The sequence below is a fragment of the Chroicocephalus ridibundus genome, chromosome 1 (assembly GCF_963924245.1).
Source record: "Chroicocephalus ridibundus chromosome 1, bChrRid1.1, whole genome shotgun sequence".
Classification (NCBI taxonomy): Eukaryota; Metazoa; Chordata; class Aves; order Charadriiformes; family Laridae; genus Chroicocephalus; species Chroicocephalus ridibundus.
The window spans coordinates 24,870,287-24,895,609 of NC_086284.1; the positions used below are offsets into that span (position 1 = coordinate 24,870,287).

The 25,323-nt window shown below is 39.9% G+C and overlaps 1 protein-coding gene across 4 annotated transcripts in view; it reads left to right on the forward strand.

The window, feature by feature from the left end:
* Positions 1 to 24,903, forward strand: part of CDK8 (cyclin dependent kinase 8) — a 91,029-nt gene extending 66,126 nt beyond the window's left edge. For 3 of the 4 annotated variants that reach the window (XM_063331574.1, XM_063331587.1, XM_063331594.1), the window contains 8 exons: positions 2,614 to 2,745; positions 5,882 to 6,025; positions 7,998 to 8,067; positions 9,093 to 9,165; positions 17,010 to 17,107; positions 18,466 to 18,544; positions 18,664 to 18,822; positions 23,596 to 24,903. In XM_063331574.1, the coding sequence (XP_063187644.1) occupies positions 2,614 to 2,745; positions 5,882 to 6,025; positions 7,998 to 8,067; positions 9,093 to 9,165; positions 17,010 to 17,107; positions 18,466 to 18,544; positions 18,664 to 18,822; positions 23,596 to 23,721 (881 nt within the window). In that variant the 3' untranslated portion in view covers positions 23,722 to 24,903. The remainder of the gene's footprint in view (positions 1 to 2,613; positions 2,746 to 5,881; positions 6,026 to 7,997; positions 8,068 to 9,092; positions 9,166 to 17,009; positions 17,108 to 18,465; positions 18,545 to 18,663; positions 18,823 to 23,595) is intronic. The other variant, XM_063331583.1, reaches the window with a different exon arrangement.
* The last annotated feature ends 420 nt before the right edge of the window (positions 24,904 to 25,323 follow it).

Genomic DNA, 25,323 nt, shown 5'->3' on the forward strand with positions numbered 1-25,323 from the left:
AGTTGTGATGATGAAATGCTGTAGCCTCATCAATGAAAAGTGGAAAATGTCATTATGTTTTGTTTAAGTGGGGGTTTGTGTGGGGTGGGGGATTTTGATATGGGGATTAAGATGAGAGCTAGCTAGGGGAAAGGAGGAGAAAGAAATGGGATTTTAGAATTTCCTCCATTTACCCCTGTAATGCCATGACATTATCTTGCTGCTGCTTATAAAATCTAAATAGGGAACTACTCATTACTACAAACCTTAAATTTTATAACGGAATCAAAGGTGTTATTTAGCCTACAAAATGTTCTTGAAAGGGTAGACAGGTCCCTTGGAGATAAATGCAAGGGATCTTAAAGTCCAGAAAACACAGTAATCCAGTCAAAATGCTTAGTGAGAACAACTGCTAAATGCTCAAACTGGGGTGTACCAGGGTAGGAGGGACCCAACACTTCCCCCGCTATTGTAACATTTTCTGGTGGGAGTTACTGCTCACAGTGAGAGGGTAGTTTGTAGATCTACAGTTGTTTTAAATTAAAGTAAATAAATAAATAAAAATTAACCGTAGCCTAACAGTAATAAGCTATGCCACGCTGTGTGTTAGCACGGCAGTGCTTTGATAGCAGATTGCTAATGCACAGCCTACTTATATTTGCTGTGGTAATGCAGCCCCGTAGCTCATCTTTTTCACTTCCCTCTGTTTCCTTTACGAGATTATTCTTCTGCATTGTTGCTCTGTACTCTTACTGTTTTGTTCAGCTGAACTATATTGTTAATCACTAGTATAATGATTCGGGGTAGGATTTTCTTGTAGTGTTCAGTGCTGCTCTAGTCCTTCCCTCGTCCTTCGAAATCCAAGGAGGGGACGGGCCAGGACTGAACACTTCTGCAGATCCTACCCTGAAAGCTTTTAATGCCCTTCCGAGGTTTAAGGTTGACAGTAGAGCTTGAGGTCGTCTCTGTACAAAATAGGTACAGCATGGACAGCGGAAGGGAAAATTGGTTCCTATTACTCTTATTCTTCACGGAGCGGTTGCTTCCAAAACTGAGAATGTAGGTCATCCTCTGGGCACATTCACGTTGAACTGTGGTGGTGATATTTGCTGTACACAACTACTTGCTAGTAATTGCACGTAGACCACCCATTTATTTCTTAATTGATAGCATTGAATTAATTTGGGAATAGATTTAAAGCACAACTAAATTTAGTCAGACTGTTAATGGACAGGTGAAAGATTCTGTATCGGACCACCAGTCCTCTGAGCCATCCGTTCCCAGCGAGGGAAGAGGGAGGGGGACCCTGGATTTCTAAGTGTGTTATCAATGTAGATTAATAAATGTAGATGTCTTTTTTTCTTATTTTCTTAAGATATTAGCACAGCAGGAAAAGAATGCAGAAGTTATACCCATACCAAGGGCTTCCACTTTTCCAGTGTAACTAATTTTTCTAAAAAATACATAACTGGTATTTAACTTAAAATAATTTTTATAGGCTTTTTGTGTCATTTTGAGTCATAAAATCACTTTCTGACAACAATTTTCCTTATTTTTCATAGTTACTAGTGACTTGATCGTATCTTAAGTAATGAATATTTTCATGTAGATAACTGTAAAACGTTTCTCTTTTTAAATGCATAAAACCAATCATAAATAGGAATGCATATGAAAAAAATTAAGGATTGTGTAGTCAAATTAGGGACCCATATTTACACTGCAGTTTTCCCTCAACCAGTGGGCTATAGCGTGTAGGTCCCTCAGAATGGCTACTCATCTCATCTCATTCGAGTCTTTCTCAGCACGTGTATATCCCTGCACCACAGAGTCCTCCTTCCTTGGGATTTAGGGATTGGTGGGTCGGGAACGCGATTTGGTGGGAGAAGGTGCATATTTTAGTCTCTGCCCATTTTTTCCTGTATCACTTACATTTGGTAATTCAGACAGCTGTCCGGGCAGTCGTATACCACCAATTCTAAAAAGCAGGTTTTAATGATATAAGGGCCCCAAACAGAATTTTAAAATCATAGCCTAAATGGTATTTAGTACTGGTGTCCTGATACCGGAGATACATCTTGACAGAAGATTAGCAGGGAGGCAGGTGCTGTGGGCTTAGTTGCTGGTTTTGCGTGAAGGAAATCTTGCTACAGCTAACTTCGTGAGGAGGGAGCTTTTGTGATGTGCATGTATGTATTATAAATCATTCTAACCTCTGCAGAACTTGCGTTTTGCTCACATTTAAAATGCTGCTTCTTGAAAGACCATCCTGTAATAACGGAATATCTTACCGGAGAATATCAGGTGAAATAAGTCAGGATTTACCAGTGTCCTGAGAGAAGTGAGTTGATGCGCTTTTTCAGAACAATGGTTAATTCCTTGTTCTTAACGGCTCATGTTAGTAATGATTTATAATGATATACTTTATAGGTGGTGACATCCAGTAACTTCTATAAAAGTTTTAAGAAAACATGCTCACAGAATTCCTATCCGCTACAGTCTGCGTTTGTCTTTTATTTAGCCAAGTGATGGTAGCACTAACAAGTAAACTCAATCAGTTTGTTTAAAACAAAACAAAAAATATTAAAGTTGGTTGTTTTCCTCAAATTTTTAAGCTTCTCTCTTTGAATTTTGCAGCTGACATGGGCTTTGCCCGATTATTTAATTCACCTCTGAAGCCTTTAGCAGACTTGGATCCGGTAGTTGTAACGTTCTGGTATCGAGCTCCAGAGCTGCTTCTTGGAGCAAGGCATTATACCAAAGCTATTGGTAAGTAAATTGGATGAAAGGTTACTATTTTGTTCTTTATGCAAAGCGTACCCAAATATTGAAGCATTGATAAATAGTACAAAGGAGAGTAGCTGAGTTAAAGGTACGTTACTGATTTTTAAGGAAATACTAAACTTTGACAAACTGTTTAGTTTACTATGGTCTCTGGCTAGATGTAGGAATGAAATATTTCTGGGTTTTGGCTGCAGATGCCCTGCAATGCAATGTAATTTTATATGGCTTTCACACAAGATTTTTGTAAGTGAGGTTGTACAAAATATGGATGTATCTTTGAACTATTAATAGAATCCATATGATGATGAGGCACAGTGCATTGATTTTATTGTAGAGGTTTTTACCTAGTGTAATACATACACGATCTAAGGAATGTACAGAATGGAGAATATATTGGCTACACTGGAACTACACTGTAAAAATAAGCCACATTTTAGTCTCAGTCTTTTTCAAAGCACAAGTGCAAATAGGAATTGCTTGAAGTAGTGAGATGGCTGGATGGGCAGTCCCAAAGAGTGGTGGTCAATGGAGTTAAATCCAGCTGGCGGCCGGTCACAAGTGGTGTCCCTCAGGGCTCGGTGTTGGGACCATTTCTGTTTAACATCTTTATTGATGACCTTGATAAGGACATAGAGTGTATCATCAGCAAGTTTGCAGATGACACAAAGCTAGGCGGGAGTGTTGATCTACATGAGGATAGGGAGGCTCTACAGAGAGACTTGGGTAGATTGGACCGATGGGCCAATGCTAATGGAATGTGCTTCAACAAGGCCAAGTGCCGGGTCCTGCACTTGGGCCACAACAACCCCATGCATCGCTACAGGCTTGGGGAAGTGTGGCTGGAGAGCTGCCTGGCAGAAAAGGACCTGGGGGTTCTCATTGACAAGCGGCTGAACATGAGCCAGCAGCGTGCCGAGGTGGCCAAGAGGGCCAGTGGCATCCTGGCTTGTATTAGAAATAGTGTGACCAGCAGAAGGAGGGAGGTGATTGTCCCCCTGTACTCAGCACTGGTGAGGCCACACCTTGAGTATTGTGTCCAGTTCTGGGCACCTCAATATGAGAGAGATATCGAGGTGCTGGAGCGAGTGCAGAGGAGGGCAACGAAGCTGGTGAAGGGCCTGGAGAATAAAACTTATGAGGAGCGATTGAAGGAGCTGGGACTGTTTAGTTTGAGGAAGAGGAGGCTGGGGGGAGACCTCATCACTCTCTACAACTACTTGAAAGGCCATTGTAGAGAGGTTGGTGCTGGTCTCTTCTCACAGGTAATTAGCGATAGAACAAGAGGGAATGGGTTCAAGCTGCAGCAGGGTAGGTTTAGGCTGGACATTAGGAAAAAATTCTTCACAGAAAGAGTGGTCAGACCCCGGAATAGGTGCCCAGGGAGGTGGTGGAGTCACCATCCCTGGATGTGTTTAAGACTCGTTTAGATGTGGTGTTAGGGGATATGGTGTAGGGGAGAACTTTCTAGAGTGGGCTTGATGATTGGACTTGATGATCCCAAGGGTCTTTTCCAACCTAAATGATTCTATGATTCTATGTGATCAGAGTCATGCAACAGGCTGAGCTGTGATGCTGCATCAGACATACCCAGAAAAACCCAAAGCCTCACAGAACGCAGACACTGTGAGGACGGCATTAGTTACATCAGCTTAATGCTGCATCCTCCTCATCACTTAATTCATACTGACCGGCCTGAATTTTAACAGCTTTGCCATAGTGCGGTTGACTTTGCTCTGCCATCTCTGCTCTTCCCAGTTCGGGGTGAGGGATGGCAGAGGGCAGGAGCGGCTGTGGGAGGGTCGCCTTTAGGGGATGTGAACAACTTTGCCATGGAAATGAGGGAGACTGGAGGGAAGAGGACTGGGAATTTGTTCTCTTGCTGGCTGGTTTGAAAGTTTTATGTTCAAGCCTGGCAACCATTTCTGGGGAAATAACTTCCCCTGCAGCGCCCCACTGACTTTGCCCAAAGGTGGAGGCTGGATGTCGGCATATATGTTCTTGTTTCTGTAACCTGAAATTCTTTCTGCAGTCCTCCGCCATTATTTTTTTTTAAGATTGTGTCAGTGTTTTTATCAGAAATTCTAACGTTTATGACTTAAATGTCTTTTCATTTACTTTTCTGTTAATACTATATTTCTTTTATAGAATAAACACATTTCTTTATATGTTCCTTTAAACTTTTTTTTATCGTATTTACATGTTCCTTCACTTTACTGGCATTTTCTTCTGCTTGCAGCATGTGAAACTGAATGGATGGTCATAGCCTTTAGTATGTAATTTTTTTTCCAGCATAGATAAAAACTGACTGTATACAAACACTGAGTAATGGGGTTATGCTCTCTGCATCATTTTCTTTTGTCCTTGTTCATGACCTTTTCTCGTTCATCCAAGGCTCAGTGTAGCGTTACTTTACGGAGGTTAAAAATTGCATTTTATATACTAGAAAAAAACAGGAAAACAACTGGGAAAATTCAGGGTATCTGATTTTGCAGATTGGGACACAACAGGTAAAACAGAAAGGGTTTTGGTTTGGTTGTGTTTTGGTTGTTTGTTTTTTTTTTTTCTCCAATGAATGTTATCAAAAAAGGGCTGAGGTATGTGGGCATGGAGTGATTCGCTTGCAACTTTCTTTCCGCGAGGTTTTATAGATAGCATTTGGCTTATTCCGATATCACAGCTTTTCAAATTGTATTTTTTGGGTCATGTAATACTTATTAAACCCAGTGGCTGATCAGACAAGGCACGTTTCTTGGTGGGGACAGATGTTGGTTGGCTTTTCTTCATTTGTATTTTGTGTGTGGACATTTACCTGAATAGTTTCCTTTGATTTTTTTTTTTCTTAATCATATTAATCTTTTACAGCAATAAATGGTAACTACGCTTTAAAAACACCACAAAACTTGTATGATACTCTCTCAGCTCCTGTGTAGTTACTGAATTGTGTACCTCTATCACGTAGCTAAAAGGAAAAGTTATGGGAGTGTTGCACTTTGACAATAGAAACTTGAAATTTTCAATGCAGGGACCTTATCTCTGATAAGCTAACATTCTGCCTCACCAAGATGCTTTTGGAAAGCTTCATTTGATTTTTTAATTTTATTTCTGTTCTCCTTTTTTAAAGATATTTGGGCCATAGGGTGTATATTTGCAGAGCTGCTAACATCAGAGCCAATATTCCATTGTCGACAAGAAGATATCAAAACTAGTAATCCTTATCACCACGACCAGCTGGACAGAATATTCAATGTAATGGGATTTCCTGCAGGTACATACTGTATATTTTTGTTATCACTGCTGTTCAAAGAAAGGTATCTCCATTGCTTTCTTTGCATGTGAAGGTGGCAGCTGATCAAAGCAACAAAGCTGTTCAAACACAATCTTTATTTCATGAGTTATAAATCTAGAATCCAATGGTCACATTAGGTATTTTTGCATATACATGTACCAATGTTTTAAAAGATCATGTTTAATGGTGGGTAATTAAAAATCAGAAGGAATATTTCTGTGTTTCTTCAGTACTGATTATAGATTTGGAAAGTGATGATTGTATGAAACCAAGCAGAAATCTATACATTTAGTGACCATTATGCAGTTGTTTAACTCATGCTAAATTAAATGCATTTGGAAGTGGGGGAGGGTATTTTCCCCCCCCACCCCTCCCCCCCACTCCTTGGTAGAAAGCTCATGATATGGAGAAAATTTTTTTATTCCGAACTGGTTGCATGAACGAAAACGTATTACAATGTGGACATCACTTGTTGCATTTTCCCCTCAGTGTTGGTCATATCTTGTTTTTCTACAGGCTGTCTTGCATCTTTTCAGTTAATGCTTTGTCTTCTAGTGTTCACATGATTGCAGATGTCAGAATAACAGGGGCCTTATTTTTACTTTTTTGGTCATCTTTCTCCTCACTGCTTGTGTTCCCTGCTGTTGTCCATTCACTATTAATAATCTTTACTATTCTGGTGGACTTTCTTCTTCCTATCACATGATTTTTATGGTCTTTAGGTTTGTGTGGTTCTAGAATTTTGTTATTAAGTTTGCTCTTATTTTTCCCTTTGACTTTTTTTTCGCCTGTGTGTACTTCATTGCTTCTATACTGCTGTATGAGATTCCTGGAAGTGTTGCCTTTGTGTATTAAGTACTTGTATTTTCTTGAAAATCCCCTTTAATTCTGCTTCTTTAAGCAATGCTGTCCTTTTCTTCTTTTAGCCTAGAATTTTACTTTTTTCTTACTTCATTTGGGTTCTGCATTGCCGTTGTGTAGCTTACATAGCTATATGGTACTCTCATTAGTTGTTTTCCAATTAGTTTAAATAATCCTCTCTAATGGTGTACATTTGGTCTTTTGGTTTTTAACAAGAAATACTATTTTTCACTTAATTGCGGCAAACTTCTTGCTTTTTAATTGACACTTGCCATATTTGAAGCAGTTTCACATGTCTTTGGGATGGGGAAAGAGAAGACTTTTTTTATTTAAATAAATAATAATTCAATAATTAGTGTCTGATTTATTTATTCATGTAATATTTTTAATCTCTCAGTGTTCTGCAATTGTGATAACACTTAGTAAAGATTTGATTTGAATCAAACTACTTGCCCACAGAGTGTTTTCAGAAGTTACAGTGTGTAAATACATTTGAGGCTACGTGCTGGCAGTGATTTTTTTTGTTTGTTTTATTTTTAAATCAATTTCAGGCTTTGTCTACACAGAGAAGTTGAGGTGAAATATACTTTGAGTGTGCAAATGTTACTTTTTCTTAACCTTTTGTTGGCTAACAGTATTTCTTTTATGTTGAGACAGCTTTTTACACAGTGCTGTCAGAATGGAAAATCCATTAGAGGGAGACCGTGTTTGCAGGAGTCTTCTGTACTCCTGTCCCGAGATCACAACTGCACCTGAATAAATTAAATAACAGCCCCGAAGGGTGCAAGCACAGTGGCTGACATGGTTTTCTCCTGTCTTCTGGGCATAATAGTCATCTTCAGTGTAGCTGGCAGCTGGTTTTTTTGAAGTTCTTGAGTTAATCAGCACACAACTATTAAGTGTTGGTATTGTGAAGATTTATTGTGAAGAGGTGAGGAAGGAATATGAACCAAGGCGTACAAAGAAATAAGTAACTGCAAGGTTAGCGAAGGAGACAAAAAAAAAAATCAGGGCTATGGAGATACTTGGAAAGCCTTTGTTTTACTGGGGGGGGGAAGAAAAAAATTATTAATAAATATTGATTTTGCAGATAAAGATTGGGAGGACATAAAAAAGATGCCTGAACATTCAACTTTAATGAAAGATTTCCGGAGAAACACGTAAGTCTGCTTTGAGTTGAGCTTTCGTAAGAAAGCCATATTTTATTTCTCCCTCTTGCCCTAAATTTCTTGTAGCTGAGGCTGTTTTCTCTGTAGATGCCAAACCAGGACTATGAAATGGTTATGACTTAGATTGTGAACAAAGAAAAATAAAGTAGTTTTGTAATGGTGAACTTGGCCTGTTGAGGTGGTGCACATCAGAAGAGTAGCCAGAGACAGGCTGTAAATGGTAAGGTGGCAGGGGATGCCAGTGAGACCCGCGCAGCTCTGGAGATTGCTAAGCACGGTTTGTCCCAGCTCTTCCCAGATCTGTGGTACTGGAAATGACTTTCCTGTGATAGCTGCATAAAAGGGATCTGGTAACCTTCTACTGTTTCCAGCAAATAGTGGGTGTGATTGCCAGGTTTGGTGTCTAGGGTAGCTTACGAAGGCTAAAGAAAAGAACACCTTTCAGTTTTGCTGTCACATTGCCAGAGTCTAATGCCTGCGCTTAAGAGCCTGTGCTGTTGCCTTGTTTCCATGCTGAGGGATTTGGAGCTGTACTGTTACTTATATTTCTTGCACCTGCCACGCTATCGTAACCGTTTAGAAACCTTATTTCTGAGCTCCTCTTCAAAAAAGGGAATTCATGGATGTTCTCGTAGAAAACCTATACATTGCAGGAGAGTGTTAAGATGGGCTTAGTATTTATCTCCATGTTTATTGGCATTAGAAATGTACAGAATGAAACTGCATAGTAGTGAAATTGCTAAAAGGCAGTTTAAATCCAAGTGATAATTTGCTGCCTGCGTGTGGTTAAAAGTGTGCTTTTTGTGTTTTTACAAGCATGTGAGATAGAGATGCATTTCTGTAGTGTCTGAATGATTTTTAAGCAGTCTCTGGTGTTGGTAGTTGTGGTTTTTCCCTGCTTAGTGGGTAAGCAAGGGAGACGAAACTGTTCTTATTAATGTTGTGTGGCTACTAAGAAAGCTTTGCAATGTCGGTGATTTGCATATTAGAAATGTCACATTTTTTTCCTTTCCTAGGTATACCAACTGCAGCCTTATCAAATATATGGAAAAACATAAAGTTAAACCAGATAGTAAGGCGTTCCACTTGGTAAGTTCCTGCACACATAAAAAAATCAAAGCCCTCATATAAGTTACAGTTTAAAATGAGAGTTGAGTTGGTGTCAAGTACACTGTGACTAACTTTATTTTATAAGTATTGTACCTTATTTTATAAATAAAGTTAGGAATAACAGATACTCTGCAGTCTGAGAATTGCAAAACGACTTTTTCTTCTCACATTGATAAATCGATTCTGTGAGTCATTCACTGGATTAGGCTCTGTGTTGAGTATATTAGAAATTTTCAATCTTTAAGTCATGTTTAGTTTGTAATTATGTTTGCAGTGGTTTTGCAGCTCTTAGCCATTTTGCTGCCTTGCATACTTTAATAGCCTGGTTTTTAGTTAAAAAAAATCCTAAATGCCTAATTTTTTACATATTATTAAGCTTGCATTTTACAGACTTAAAACAAAAAAAAAAAAAAACAAAAAAAACAAAACAAAACTTGAGACTTGAACATGTAGTTTGGAAAATTTAATATGTCTTCCTGGTGCACGGATCCTTTGTAGCTTTCTTAGGTATAACTCTTACAACAATGATTTTTCTCTCTAGAGCATATAACTTTTTTTTTTAAGGAAGACTTCAGTTAAAATTATGCACTTGCTCAATCCTGGAAGTGCCTGCTTTATGTTGTTTCAGAAATTGCTATATTGGGCCTGTTCTTCTGTGTTTTAAAGAACATTCAAGTCTCTAAAATGAACTGTCTATCTATATACATGGAGAAGAAAGAATTTAAGTACATCTAGTCTCTCTGAATGGACATTCTCCTTATCTTGATGTTTCCAACTCAGGTTAAATGTTTTCAGGCTAGAATTATTTGGCGGGGCAGGAGTGAGGAAAGAGACAGGAAGCTTTTTGATCTTGTAGATGAGAGGAATAAAGTGGAGAAAAGGGGAGATGTTTGAGAGGCCTGGATGTCTGAGGATCGCGTGGCTTTTGTTCAAGTCATTGGAAGCTGTTCCTTCTCTGGTACAGAGTTTTTAAGCAGACTTTTTTTTTTCTGTTCAGTACTTTTTTCACCCATATACATTTTGGAATTTATCCTTCAGCAAGAGCAGCTCTGAGGCAATATTCGTCTTGTGGCATACAGCGTGGGCATTTTTGAATGGGGGTTGTACTGCAACCGGCCTAAAATAGAATGTATAGTCAAGGTTCAGATTAAAACCAAAAGTGTAACCAGCTGAATCAAGTACTCATTGCAAGAAGTTACCTGGCTGTTGTACCATTGCATGTCATCTACTGTGAAGTGTCTCTGCTCTCTAAAGTTAAAAGTTGGTGCAATACTAGAGGTGTTTACATAAGCAAGGAAACTAGTCCTCTCGGATAGAGATATTGGATTTTTGATGGATTTTTGTATTCAAGCACAGTTGGAAGCTGCTGAGCAGTCTGCATATTTGTATGTAATGCATGAAAAGTTTATGTTGAGATGTGAAGAACTGAAGTGCTCATACTTAATCCGGTTTTTACCATGTAGCTATTTATAACAGAGCTTCAGAAATGCATTGGTAGTTATTTACCAAGACGCTTTTATGTTTTAGTATGACAATGCATACTTTAAGAAATATATTTGATACCTATCAAAGTTTAAATAATATTTTAAAAAATTATTAAGTAATTCAATAAGCAGAAAACAATGAACATGAAGTATCTGATGAATATACATTTCGCGTAGGATGGAGTTTGGATATAAAAACTCATCCTTGGGTGCTGAAGTGAAGCAAATTGAGTGAATTTGCAGATCTTTCTCATCAGCCACTCTGGGCTGATGTTCCATAAAATTATGCAACTGTACATCAGTACTTACCTTTCTAACTTCATCTTCTTTGAGAACAAACATGCTGCTTGTCACCTACAGATTTGACTTGTGAAATATCAGGAGTCTAAAGCTCTCAAAATTAAGCTTATGTTGCTTTACAAAAATCTGAAAGTAGCTAATTATCAATAGTGGTGAATAGCTGAGAAAACTCAGTCCTGCCTAGTAAAATCAGTTGCTTTGGATTTTTATATCATACCTGGGCAATCTGAGGTTAAAAACCTTTTCCATGCAACAATCTGTATAACATGGGCAGTGACTCCATCTTCAAGCAGCGTAAGTGCTTTTCTCCTCCCTCGATTCCTCAATTGTTTCTTTCTCAACACTTTCCAGTCTGCTGATTTAACACCAAGCTCAGGTAAAAAAAAAAAAAGTGAGTAGTTCAAGTTTTGCTGTACGGCTTGGCGGTCCATAAAAACACTTGCTCTGAATGAAGTAGCTTCTCTTATGAGCTGTGAGTGCTCTGGCCAAACGAACCTGAAATTTCTCATCTGCTCTCAGTCTTACAAGTTTAGAAATGGTTTTCAATAGAACAACAAAACTAGACACAAAATAATCACCTGAGAATAGCTTAAAACACTTACAGCGTTTTCTCTTCTCGCTCCAGTATCACAACAGGGTGGTAACTGTTTGAATGTATTCAGCATTTTTGTTCAGCATGTTTGTTTTTATATCAAAAAGCAGTGCTTACATTAAAATGCAAAATCAAGGAATAGTGGTCTTCACCAGGCCACTACCACCCCTCCATCCTTGGTCACATTTGTTAGTACTGAACAAGAGGATCGGGGGGTGAGTTTGAGCATGGACTCACTGACTGAACACACGGCTCAACCGCTGCCTCACCCACTCGCTCCGGTTTGGGCATTTACCCCCCTTCCCTCGACAAAACTGATAGCAAGAGAGCGAGCTTTGTGCAATTTGGGTGGTGTCAGTCAGTGTCACGCAAGCTAAAAAGCAGGGTATTTACTAGTTTAGATGTAGCCATGTTCTTTTCTGCCTCCCATAGATAATGGACTGTGAGGGAAGTACTCTGAAGTTCATAGTTAATTAGCTTTGAACAGAATGTTCTCATTTTTCTGCTAACTGCTGTCTGTCAGAACAATTCACTGAAAATCAGATTCCATTTGAAAACCCTGGTCTTCCCAAAGTAACATCTTAAAACACTGTTGAGGCACTGTCAAAATTGGAAGGTGCCTTAGGTTTCCACCCTTGCTGTTTGAGGGTAGGCTGAACTGCAGATGAATCTCTTGGGCCCCTCCACCACAGCCTGAAAAAGTTCAGTGAGTCTCTTGCTACCAGTTCTTCCAGAGGTACTCCAAGATCTTACTCTTCCACGAGCTGTCTCACAGCCCTTTCACTATCTGCATCAGAACAGATAAAAAAATCTGTTTACATCTACTATTGTAAAACATGCCAGAACTAATAATTCCAGGACGAGTAAATCCTGGATTGTTGTCACTGCCAAAAATGAAATGTTTTGATTTCCCAACTTGAATTAACCAGATTATTTTTTTCCCCCTCTTTACTGACACTCATGCACATGGTGCCTTTTCACATGCATAACTGATCTGTTAACGTGAGGCAACTTTGGCCCCTTCCTGCTTTTGCAGCTTACATTTTTTTCAGCTTTCATTTTCCTGATTTTTTTTTTCCTACTTATTTGTTTATGCCCTAGAAAATGGGTACGCAGCTGCTGCTCCTGGTTAATTGAGTGATGCTTCATCTTCCATTTGGTTACTTTGGTCCACATGAGCTGTAGTGATTGTCCCATTTATTGCTGATCTGTAAAGTTTACTGCATTTTTATTATGTCATTTGTCCAGGTGATCTTTTAATTGAAAGTTTTTGTTTAAAATAGAAAATATTTGTAGTAATAGTGGAAGGTTCAGTTGTGTGCTGGCACCCGCACAAGGGGACAAAATAGGAGTTTTAATCCCCTGTGTGATAATGGTTGCACAATCATTAAATTTTTCTTGTTTCTGTTTTCTGTTGCTGATTATGGCCAAATTTGCTCACATCTTGTCAGCATGTGATGGACAGCTTTATAACCTCATTGCCAGAATTTTGCAATGTTTTTTGGTTGTGATGTTTTTCAGCATGTTGGCAATTCTTTCTCTTTTTTTGCCTTCCTTTCTTCTGGCTCCTGGGATTGCTTTTTGAGCTGTTTGAGAGAACAAGAATCGTTCTGTTCAAACCGATATTCTACAAAGACTACATGCAGACTCAGAGAGCTGAAATAACTTACTGTGAGTCCTTGATGATGTGAAAACAAAACTGGGTTGATGGTGGTAATACATATTTATTACGTTCTTAACCGTGCCATTAAAACTGAAGGCTGAGGAGAGAAAATGTACTTTCTAACTTTAGCGGTCTGCAGTGTGGAGGTCTGCACTGTGGTTGTGTATGGTCATTTAAAAGCTAGCAAAAGGAGATGACCAGTTCAGACATAGATCATGACACTGTATTTTTATAAAAAAGTTAATTTAATCCCAAGAAAAGTGTGAATAGCAAATGTAAAATTAATATTATTTGCACATGTAGTTTCTGCATATCTTGTTAGATCCATGATTAAAAAAAAAGCTATAGGTTGAACATGTAGCATTTCTTTTAAAGATCATTGTCTTTGACAATACATCATGGTGTAGTTCTGCCTTGGACACTGTATTCTACGGTGAAACATGAAGACTCACTGCAGATGACACCAAACTAGGTGGGAGTGTTGATCTGCTTGAGGGTAGGAAGGCTCTACAGAGGGACCTGGACAGGCTGGATCGATGGGCCAAGGCCACCTGTATGAGGTTTAATAAGGCCAAGTGCCAGGTCCTGCATTTCGGTCACAACAACCCCAAGCAACGCTACAGGCTTGGGGAAGAGTGGCTGGAAAGCTGCCAGGCAGAAAAGGACCTGGGGGTGCTGGTGGCCGGCCAGCTTAACATGAGCCAGCAGTGTGCCCAGGTGGCCAAGGCGGCCAGCAGCATTCTGGCTTGTATCAGGAATAGCGTGGCCAGCAGGAGCAGGGAAGTGACCGTGCCTCTGTACTCGGCACTGGTGAGGCCTCACCTCGAGTGCTGTGTTCAGTTCTGGGCCCCCCTGTACAAGAGGGACATTGAAGTGCTGGAGCGTGTCCAGAGGAGAGCTACCAGGCTGGTGAGGGGTCTGGAGACCAGGTCATACGAGGAGAGGCTGAGGGAGCTGGGCATGTTTAGCTTGGAGAAGAGGAGGCTGAGGGGAGACCTCATTGCCCTCTACAACTGCCTGAAGGGAGGTTGGAGAGAGGTGGGTGTTGGCCTCTTCTCCCAGGTGACTAATGACAGGACCAGAGGAAATGGTCTGAAGTTGCATCAGGGGAGGTTTAGGTTAGATATTAGGAGGAATTACTTTACTGACAGAGTGGTCAGGCACTGGAACAGCCTGCCCAGGGAGGTGGTTGAGTCACCATCCCTAGAGGTGTTTAAGAAACATCTAGATGTGGCGCTTCAGGGCATGCTCTAGTGGCAGAGATTGTAGGTTGTTTGGTTGGACTTGATGATCTGAAGGGTCCTTTCCAACCATGAAGATTCTGTGATTCTGTGACTCAGTATTTTTCTTTTTCTGTGTAGTGTCTGAAGGTTATCTCATTCTGCCTGTATGTTTTGCTTATCCAGCACGGCTGTATTCCACAAAACTGCTGGGTGGACGAGGAGAAGTATGTGAACGTACACCAGACCTTTTGAATTATAAACACTTACTTTTAGAATGCATCAGTGCTAGAGTTAAATAAAATCGCTCTGGTCTGCTGTTCCTAAAATGGAGAAAAATCTTCAGACACGTGGAGACAGCACGATGTTTCTAATGTGTTTTTTATTGAAAACCACTGTTGAGATGCTGCAGTGACAAATGTATGAAGTCCAGGCAGCTTCTGAAATGTTTACATGGGTGCAAAATGAGAGTGGAAGAGTAAAAACAGTACAAACAGTAAAAATGTTTTTTAGAGTTACCTTTCAGTCTCTAATGCTGTGCTGAATTTAGACTTCATGTCTGTTATTGGTATTTGAAGTTACTCTAGAGGAGCTCCTGGCTACGTATCCTAAGCATTTCTCATAACATGTCCATTTAAGTAGCAATCTTTCTTTTTATACAAATTTTTTGCTTTGATTATGTCAGTTCTATTTTCTTAAATTTTCATTTGTGTATTACCTTAGCAATTTTGCTCAGCTATCTGTTACTGAAGCATCTTGTATGCCTTTTTTCTTTTAAAGTTTGGTATCAAAAAGCAAACACAGCAAATAGTGTGCTGCTTAGCCCTCTGTTAATACTTCCCAATGAGAGTAAGAGGTGCTTTCTCAAAGGGTAAGGTTTTGCTGGTTTTTTTAGTTGAGTTGAGTTCAACTACTTTGTAAGACATTATGCTTTGCCTTGTCTTCTGCGCATTTATACTTTGTGGTTATCTTCATTGTCTTTAACCAACAGAGGTGTTTTGGAAAGACTTCTTTTTTTTTCATGTAGTTGATATCTGATTCATCAGTTGTTACGAAGATAAAGGCTGAGGTCTTACACTGATAGTGCAGCAGCACCAGAGCTCGGACTTGATGTGCTCTGGATGGAGGAGGCAGCTTATTAAGACTTCTCTAGGGTATTTTGCATCATGTTATGCAAAAAATCAACTAAAATTCAAGATTTTGCACAACTGCTCTTTTGAGCAGCATGTAGTGCACACACACGTGTCTGAGAGTCTGTATTTGCCAGAATAAACAAGCACACACTGGAGTGGGTGATAAAAAGTTATCTGGCCAGGTGGTCTTTTTGAACCTGTTGATTACTACTTTCTTTTGTAGCATAAAGATTTTCTAAGGAGTGACTTCATATAACAGCTTTAAAATACTGTGGATGACAATGGAGTTGTACTAATATGACAATACTAAATAATGAGCAATAATGGACATGGAATCACTTTTATTAATTGCGAAGAAGGACTTGAATTTAGATGGATATGATGTTGCTTCCTGTTAAATGTAGTGTAGTTGAAGAAATCAGGCCAAATATGTGCATGTTGCATCTTCTTGTGGGAAGTGAACAGACCGTTGAAGAGAGGAGGACTCGAGGGTACGGGTGGCTGAAAAGCTGGACATGAGCCAACAATGTGTGCTCACAGCCCATAAAGCCAACTCTATCCTGGGCCGCATCAAAAGAAGCGTGGACAGCAGGTTGTGGGAGGCGATTCTTGCCATCTACTCCACTCTGGTGAGACGCTACTTGGCGTCCAGCTCTGGAGCCCTCTGCACAGGAAAGAGATGGACCCGTTGGAGCAGGTCCAGAGGAGGACCACAAAAATTATGAGAGGGCTGGAGCACCTCTGCCATGAGGACAGCCTGAGAGAGCTGGGGTTGTTCAGCCTGGAGAAGAGAAGGCCCTGCGGAGACCTTATAGCAGCCTTCCAGTACCTAAAGGGGGCCTACAGGAAAGATGGGATAAACTTTTTAGTAAGGCCTGTTGTGATAGGACAAGGTAACAGTTTTAAACTAAAAGAGGGAAGACTTAGACTAGAGAGAAGGAAGAAATTTTTTACAACGAGGGTGGTGAAACACTGGCACAGGTTGCCCAGAGAGGTGGTCGATGCCCCATCCCTGGAAACGCTCAAGGTCAGGTTGGATGGGGCTCTGAGCAACGTGGTCCAGTTGAATATGTCCCTGCTCATTGCAGGAGAGTTGGACTATATGACCTTTAAAGGTCCCTTCCAACCCAAACTATTTTATGATTCTATGACTAAAGCTGCTGGTACGTCATGGAAACTCTTTGAATGTTTTTGCTAGAACATTTTGACTGGAACTAACTGTGTGTCCTGGGCTTTGCAAGTAAAAATAGGTGTTTTTTGATGGGAAATGAAGTTACTATTTTAACAAGAGAGAAGAATGTGGTTATGCCATTTATGGTTAGGGTTTTGAGTTCAGACACACTTGTATCAGCTCATCTTTCAGGAATAATACAGTGAAGTTTCTGTAAAATATTTTGGTAATGTGGAGTGTTTTATCTTTTATTTTTGCAGCTTCAGAAATTACTCACTATGGATCCAATAAAGAGAATTACCTCAGAACAGGCTATGCAGGATCCCTATTTCTTAGAAGATCCTCTTCCCACATCCGAGTAAGTGGTTAGTTTATTAACCTATCAGTACACCCAGAGATGCTTTAGAAATGCGTGCTTTCTCTCTGCTGTAAATACGTTTGTGACTATTGAGCTAAATACTTACTCTCTAAGAACCAAAGCAAGCTATAACCACTAAAATGCCATTTGTGGTTTTTAAAATTAAGTAGCATTCTTATTAGTCTCTTGCTTTATGGAACTTTGATCCTATTAGTCGCAGCCCTAATCTTGTTATTCACTGACAGGTTGATTATGCATGCTACAGATCTTTGTAGACCACTGCTAAGTGCCCGCAGGTCCACTTCTCTGCTCCAGAATGCCATATGACACTCTAATTAGCTTACATTTTTGTGTCTTAGCCTTTGTTGTTAATTCAGTGGGTGGGGGAAGTCAACTCTGTGTCTCTGTGCTGTCATCCTTAACAACTTAAATCCATTTTCCGTAGACACGCCTCTTTTTTTTGTTTGCGCAGGGTGATTTACAAAAGGAAGAAAATTTAGGGACAATGAATGATTTCATTAAAAATTAATCCCCCCTCCCAAAAGGCTAGCCAGAGAGCATGATCGTACACCTTTTTAGGAAAGCTACTAGTACATCCTGTGTATGATTCTCTACCATTATCTAGGGAAGAATTTATAAAATATGGTATGTATGTTTATAAGTAATTAATTAAAAATTAAATTACTTCACTAAAACCTACTGGATTATTTATAACAGCTCCTGACCTGTCTCTGTGATTTAATGTTGTAATGTGAATGATTTGTTTTTGCAGAACTGCTTTTAGGTTGGCATTTTTATGTGAATACACAATGAGTAATGCTAACAGGTGTACAGAGACTTCATTATAAATACATTCTACTGATTAAGGGCAGGTAAATATTAGCTTGCACTAGCAGTAGCAAATTCATGCGGGCCATGAGATATGAATTGACAGATTAAATTTGTAGTTATTTTTAAACTTTGTTCCAGGTGGTTTTATTAATAGTCAGTGGAGTTTCCAGGAGTATTTTCAGTTAGTCCTGAGATTGTGAATTACACGATAGCTGGATTAAGATAGCGATTTGTGCCCTTGCAGATATCTAACAGGTGGTGCACCTTTCCAGCCACCAGTTACCAGAAGCGGTGAAAACTATTAGGGGTTTGAGTGTATAAGACACTACTGAAGATTAAAAGTAAATGTGAATACGTTTACTAAGTTTAGAATATGATGAAAGTAAGATGGGGAAAACTTCTCCATTAGTTACAGGTTATTAGGCTGTGGCTCAGGCACCTTGAAACTAGCATGGGTGAAGTATAAATCTTACAGGTCTAACCCTTTTGTTCTAATACAGTGATAAATAGACTTTTTTGGGGGGCAGTGTTTTTGCAGGTTGTCAAATCCCTTACCCAAAACGAGAATTTTTAACAGAAGAAGAACCAGATGATAAAGGAGACAAAGTAAGTACTGGAAGAACAGTATCATCATGCTTCACTGGCTTTCACACTATTTCCTGTTTTCATGTTATTTCACGTACTGCTTTTGAGTTGAAATTTTTCTTTGTGTTTAAACAATTGAGAAGAACCAGCAGCAGCAGCAGGGCAATAACCATACTAACGGAACTGGTCATCCAGGGAACCAAGACAACAGTCACACACAGGGACCCCCACTGAAAAAAGTGAGAGTTGTTCCTCCTACCACTACCTCAGGTGGACTTATTATGACCTCAGACTATCAGGTATTTGTTTCATTCATATATTGTGTATTTGGTTCTCATGTTTACAGCAGTGTTTCTTTAAGCTAAAAAAAAAAATAAATTTGTAAATGTCACGGTATTAACTGCTATTTTTTGGCTTTTTTCAGGTGCATTTAGTTGATAGTTTGCCTGTAAATTGATATGCTGATGCTCTTTAGGTTAGCAGTAAGGAAATTAGGATCAGAGATTGTTACAGTTAATAATTTTTTTATCTTCATATTAGGGAATGCAGATTGTGGACAAGGAGCCTGTTGTGCTGTGCTCTGTATCACCTAAAAATACCATTCCTTGTTTGAACAAGTCTGTAATAGTAGGAGACAAATGATATTGCAGTAAACAAGCTGTGAAATAAGAATCTGAAGAAGAGTTTTAGTTGGGCAAATGGATTGGAAAGCAGTATTTTGGATGACAAACAGTATTTTGATGACAAGAAGTATTTTGGATGACTTGACATGATGCTGTCATAACCTCTGTTTTGAAGACCAAGGGAGATTCCAGGTTGAGTAAGCTCAGTATTACAGAACTGAAGAGACAGGTGAGGTGGTGGCAATCAATGAGTGAGGAAGAAGAGGAGCCTAGGAAAAAAGCGTGAGGAAAACTTGAAAACTGTGTTCATGCTTCCCTGCATTTGAGCTTATGGTCAGACATTAGGAAATCAGAAGAGCCGGGAGGAGGAGTATACCTGAGAGTCGTCGCAGGGAATGATACCTGAATTTGTGGGTTTGGATGAGATTACTCCCAGACATCAAGGCGAAGACAGTTAAGGACAGAACCTTTAGTTAATGCAAGCTAAGAAATTGCAAAAGAGGAGCAAGGAAGACTTTTCAAATAACGTACATAGGAATAGTTAGAGAGGTTGCAGATTTTAAGAAGCCTAGGGAATAGAAGATCTCAAGAGGAGGCATGCTGGTGAAAAAGTTAGCCTACAGGAACTGCTTAAATACTGGTTCACATTGGAGCGATAGTGCAGAAGGCCAATTCGAAGAGAGTCTTTGATGGAATCAAAGGATGGGGAAGTCAGAAATTGATGGCGGTGTTTTCAGATATTTTAAAGGTGAAAAGGGATAGTCTCTCTTCCATCCCTTCTCCAATATCTGGAACCCACTTAGCTATGCTTATATTCTGTAGCAAAACTTAGGGAGAGTTAAAGAATGCTATCAATAAAACCACTGTTGTCAACTTGTTCTTCACAATTTGATACTGTTTCTCCATAAACACCAACGGTTTTGAAATCTTTCATCTCGGAGTTTGTTCTTGAGAGTACCAGCTGTCCTCAAAGGCTGCCTGGGGGCATTACCCTCATCCTTGTATAGATCTATGTATTTCCAGCGTTGAGCAAAACTTGAGATTACCAAAAAAATAAGCCAAGGTCAATTTTCAGGAGCACTACTGTAAGATCCTTCATATAGTCCCCAAGTGCCTTTGCTCAACTAATCCCAGGACAACAATAGCATGTCAGTTTTTAAGTTGTTCTCCTTGAACAATAAAGATTTTTGGAGCTCTTTGAAACAGTGGTCAGCCTTAACTAGAGTGCTGTGCTGTGGGGTGCCTCTAAGTACAAATATTGTCGTTCTTTTAGTTGGGTTATGCATCACAGAGGACTCCTTTACAGGAGATTCATCCCATTCAATTTGGCAAGCTACCAAGTTGATTGCTGTTTGGGCCTTTTAGCTGGCTGTATCTACTACTTCTGTGTGTGTATTTTTAAGAAGGCAAATCTGACTTTCTCTTAACCTTCCCATCATGTTGAGCCACATATCTAAGGAGATTGATGCAGAGGTTGCATGGACTATGTCAGGGAGCCCCATTTACGTGCCCTAATTACACACCCTTCACCTCATTTTGCTACTGCAGCTTGGCAGTTTGAACAAACTTCAGCTTCCACTTCTATGAGCAAGAGCTGAGATTTGCTAGAAGTCAGAAGACTCAGATTGCTTCAGCAGGAGTTGATGTTGGTTTGTTTTCAGCTCACATTCATCAAAACTTTTGTACTCTCAGATGTCAATCCCAGGATTGTATCTGGGGGTAGCCCTTGTCAACAAATGTAATTTCAGGATACTTTTGCCTTGAGATAGTGATAACTGTTACTTGGCTATCTCAGGAGCTCTTATTGGTAAGTTTACTGCTTCTGACTAATCTTTTTGCTGTCTCTTTAGAAGGCAAAACACCTGTTTAAAACAAAAAACAAATGTAAAACAACACCAAAAACTCACCAAAACAACAACAACAAAACCCCAACAAAACATCTCCCCTGCAGTCTTGCAAGAAGGCAGTGGGTAGATTTTTTTCTGATTAAGGTATCTGGAAAACATGGTAATCGAAGGAGACCTGAACTTGCTGGCAGTGGAACAGTGGAACAGTTAAGAGTTGCCTATTGGTGGTTTCAGGTCTCCCTGAAAAAAATTCCTCACATTTTTTGTTTCTGATCCTGGAACTTGAGGAGATGGCGAACAAATATTACAATACAGCCTTCTGTTCTAATCAAACACCTGTTCCTTTGTTCTTCATTTAATTTGCTCAAAGTCCCCGTATAAAGCTTGTGAAGAAGGATTGCCATCTCCTGGGCAAGACACACTAAGACAGTTTCTCCATCCACTCAGAAGTCAAATTACTCTCTGCAGAGCAAGTTGACCTTGTATCCTTTTCTGCCATGCATAAAAATAGTAGACGCATGGCACACAGCCTTCCTTGCCTTCTCATTTAAATCTGGAATGTGACACTTCCAAAGGCAATGTGACTAAACAGGCTAGAGCAATTCCACTGTTCCAAGCTTTTGCTTCTGGGTGCTTAATGGCCTTTAGAAAGGACTGGATATTTATATTTGTTCTTAAACAAAAGCCATTTGTTGCACTGGGTGTCATGAAAGAATCTGATGATTTTTAATTCCCTTCCTCTAAAATAAGTTCTGTTTTAGAAGTCAGGATGCCGAAAATGTTTACAAGTCACATGAATGGTCAGTTTTTAAATGGTTAAACTTGTGATAGTTTCCTACATACAGGAGCCATGCTTGGGCAAAAAGAATGTTCAGAGATTTTTTGCTCTCTGAAGTTCATCCTGTATTTGTCACATGGAGAGAAGGGTGACCCAGAGCCATGACACTTCTGTTGAGGAGTGATGACGAGTGACTTAGTCCGTCTCTCAGGACTGAAGGCAAATGTCACAAAAGCTCATCAGTCACTGTGTTAACGGGGCAGTTCAGCAGTGCTGGTTTGTTGCCCCTGGCATTAAGTGCTGGTCCAGCTTTTCTTCCCCTTTACACTATACACCCCTAGAGAATTAGCTCAGTCCTGCGAGCACATGTTAACAAATAGAGTTTGCCTTTTCATTTCCGCCATCGGCTCAGCATCCTGATTATGGCTTCCATTCTAAGTGCTGAACAGCGGGAAAACATGGACTTGTTATTTATTATTTTATGTTGTGACTTATAAAATCTGTAAAGCTATTTTAATATTTTACTTTTTCAGGATGTTTGTTCACCATAGTTTTGCGTATTCAGGTCTCAGTAGCAATACCCTAGTCGTGGAATATTCACCATAGAGAAGTTTCTAGACCTTTACTAGGAGCAGCTTTTGCTAAAAATCCTAATACATCTTGTGATATTAAGAGTTCAGAAGTTACACAGCAGTTTCTAAATGCTGAAAAAATTGTGTGTGTGTAAACCATAACATAAATATAAACCAGCACAGTAATGTACTGAAATTGTGTTAACTTAATGAAATGTTAAATGCTACTAAGTGGTCATATGCTGAGATTGAAAATCTCACAATCTTTTTTCCTTTATAACTCATGATGTGTAAATAACTTCTAGGTTAAAATTGAAGTAGGCAGTTGCTGGTTTGCCCAGAGCTTCTTGCAATGATGAATGCTCCACTCAATAAATAATTGTAGAAATGCTGGTTGAAAGGGGTCTCGAGACCACGTAGCCCCGTCTCCCACTTGGAGCAGGACTGTTGCTATTGCTAAATCAGGTCAGCCATGGCTTTGTTTAGCTGAGTCTTAAAAACCTCCCTAGATGGGGAGACTTCACAGCCTCTCTGGGCAAGTTCTTCTAGTGCTATGCTGCTCTATTAGTGTTTGGGGGTTTTTTGAAAATTTTTTTTCCCCCCTAATGTCCAACCTGAACCCCCCAAGCCACAGTCTATGGCCATTTCTCCCTGCAATATCTGGTTCCACTGAGAAGCGTGGGGCTGTTCTCTTTAACTCTCCATCAAGTATTTGTAGGGCTGCTGCTAGATGACACCTTAACCTAAATAATCACAGCGCGCTCAGCCTTTACTCCTAGGTCACACAAAAGGGTGTTAAGCATATCCTTTGAGTAAGAAAATCTGCAGAATAATGCAGAGTGGCTCACCAGCAGTGAGATGCACAGATGTTTGAACCTCCATCCCAACATACCTCCTTGGTAGGGGAAGGGGGCAAGTGGAGAAGACCGCTGCCGTGAGCGGTGGTAGCCTTGTGTAACATGCAGGTGAACTGTCGCCATCTGGAGGGCTGGCTGAAGGTTTGACTATGACGGGTGTAGAGTCACAGGAGGTAATTAGGATGGATAACTGACAGTGGTGGCTGTCACTGTCTAATGATGTTCATACCTGCACCTGCTGTAATCAGAGTAGGTGGAAAGAAGCTTGGAAGCGCAGCTGCTTTGGGACCGTGTGCGCTTGGTACCTCTTGAAGAAATAAATCAGTAGGCGAAACTGCCTTGCCATGTACCTGTTACAAAGGGTTGCATTTCCTCTGCTTTTACCCCCTCTGCAGCGTTCCAACCCCCATGCTGCCTACCCCAACCCCGGACCAAGCACATCACAGCCACAGAGCAGCATGGGATATTCAACTACCTCCCAGCAGCCGCCACAGTACTCGCACCAGACGCACCGGTACTGAGCTGCATCCCAATAACGTCAATGCACTGTTGCTAATGCTGCAGGACCGGCCGCGCAGCTGCCTGCCTGGAACCCGGCTTGGGCCATGAGAATGTACTGTACAACCACACCTCCAACCTGTCCGATCGCCACGATCCACCCCCTTCCACAGAGCGGAGTAGTGGCTCCCAAATCGTACCTGTTTCTGGGGTTAGACTTGAAAAGAAAGTGCTAGCACAGTTTGTGTTGTGGATATGCTACTTCCATAGTTTACTTGACATGGTTCAGACTGACCGATGCATTTTTTTTCCAGTGACAGTCTGTAGCAGTTGAAGCTGTGAAATGTGCTAGGGGCAAGCATTTTTTGTTGTCGTATGTGGTGAATTCTCTTGGTGTAACAACTTTTATCTGACCGACAGTACACAACACCTTTCAACTGGTACTTGAAGCATACACTATATGTTACCATGGCAAAAAAGCAAACTAACCGTGACTCCGATTGAGACAATTTTGATAGACGTTTATTTTTAGTGACTTTTGTGGGTTGGTTCATTTTCCACCTCGATCAATGTTTTATGACCAACATGATTGCTACGATGAGATTTTTTTTTTTTAAGAACATGAAAACATTTGCATTTTTCTTTTTCCAGCAATTACAAATGTCCCAAAGATTAATTTCCACCGTAAGTTTTTAGTTTTGTTTTTAAATCTATGACTTGACTGGTATTAAAGCTGCTATTTGATAGTAAAAGAAGTATGTTGTCATTGATATAAACATGTTTGGTTCAGCAAACAAACTAAAATGATTGTCATAGACAGTGTTTTATTTTTTTCCTGTTGGTGTTAATGATTTGTGAGCATGCTTTGGGATTAAAAAAGCATGAATGATATTTCCTAAAAAGGTGCGGCATCCATTCAGATATTTCGTCATGATTTTTGAGAACCAGCTTGGTGTAGTGGATTTTAAATTTTGTTCAGTTAATTATTTTTTTTTATAAATGTTCGCACGTTGTTTAGGGGTGCCATTCCTACAGCAGAGGATCAAGGTGTTAGGAGAGCCTTAGAATTTATGAGGAAAAACTTACATACAATGTACTGTATCAAACTATTTTACATGAATGACGCAAGTATTCTGAATAAAAAAAAAATCAAACATTGTTAAAACAAGGTGTTATGTAATAAATTTATTTTTCATAAATCTGCATATGGCCTTTGCCTGTATTCCTTTTTGTCACCGACACCTCCCTGCTCCCCCATGGTACGTCTGTATTGGTTGTGTCCTGAGAAACAGTATCTGATGGGAATTTTTCTTTCAAGTGGGCAGGCTTCCATTAACTACTGAGAAGGATTTTTTTTTTTTTTAAATAGCAGGAAAAAAAATACAGCGTCTTCATAAAATGTCATTACCCCTGTTGCGTACATGTAGCCGATCAGCTGGAGATGCACTGAAGGTGGGTTTATTACTAGCTACATCTCATAGATCAGACAGCTCCTTTTCATCTACAAAATCTAGAGATGTTCCTGTCTGAATAGTTCTTCCAAGGTTTCTGTAACTCATTCTTACCTTTGTATCTAATACCACACCGTGATTTTATGACACAAATATATGCAATATATGCAGGAT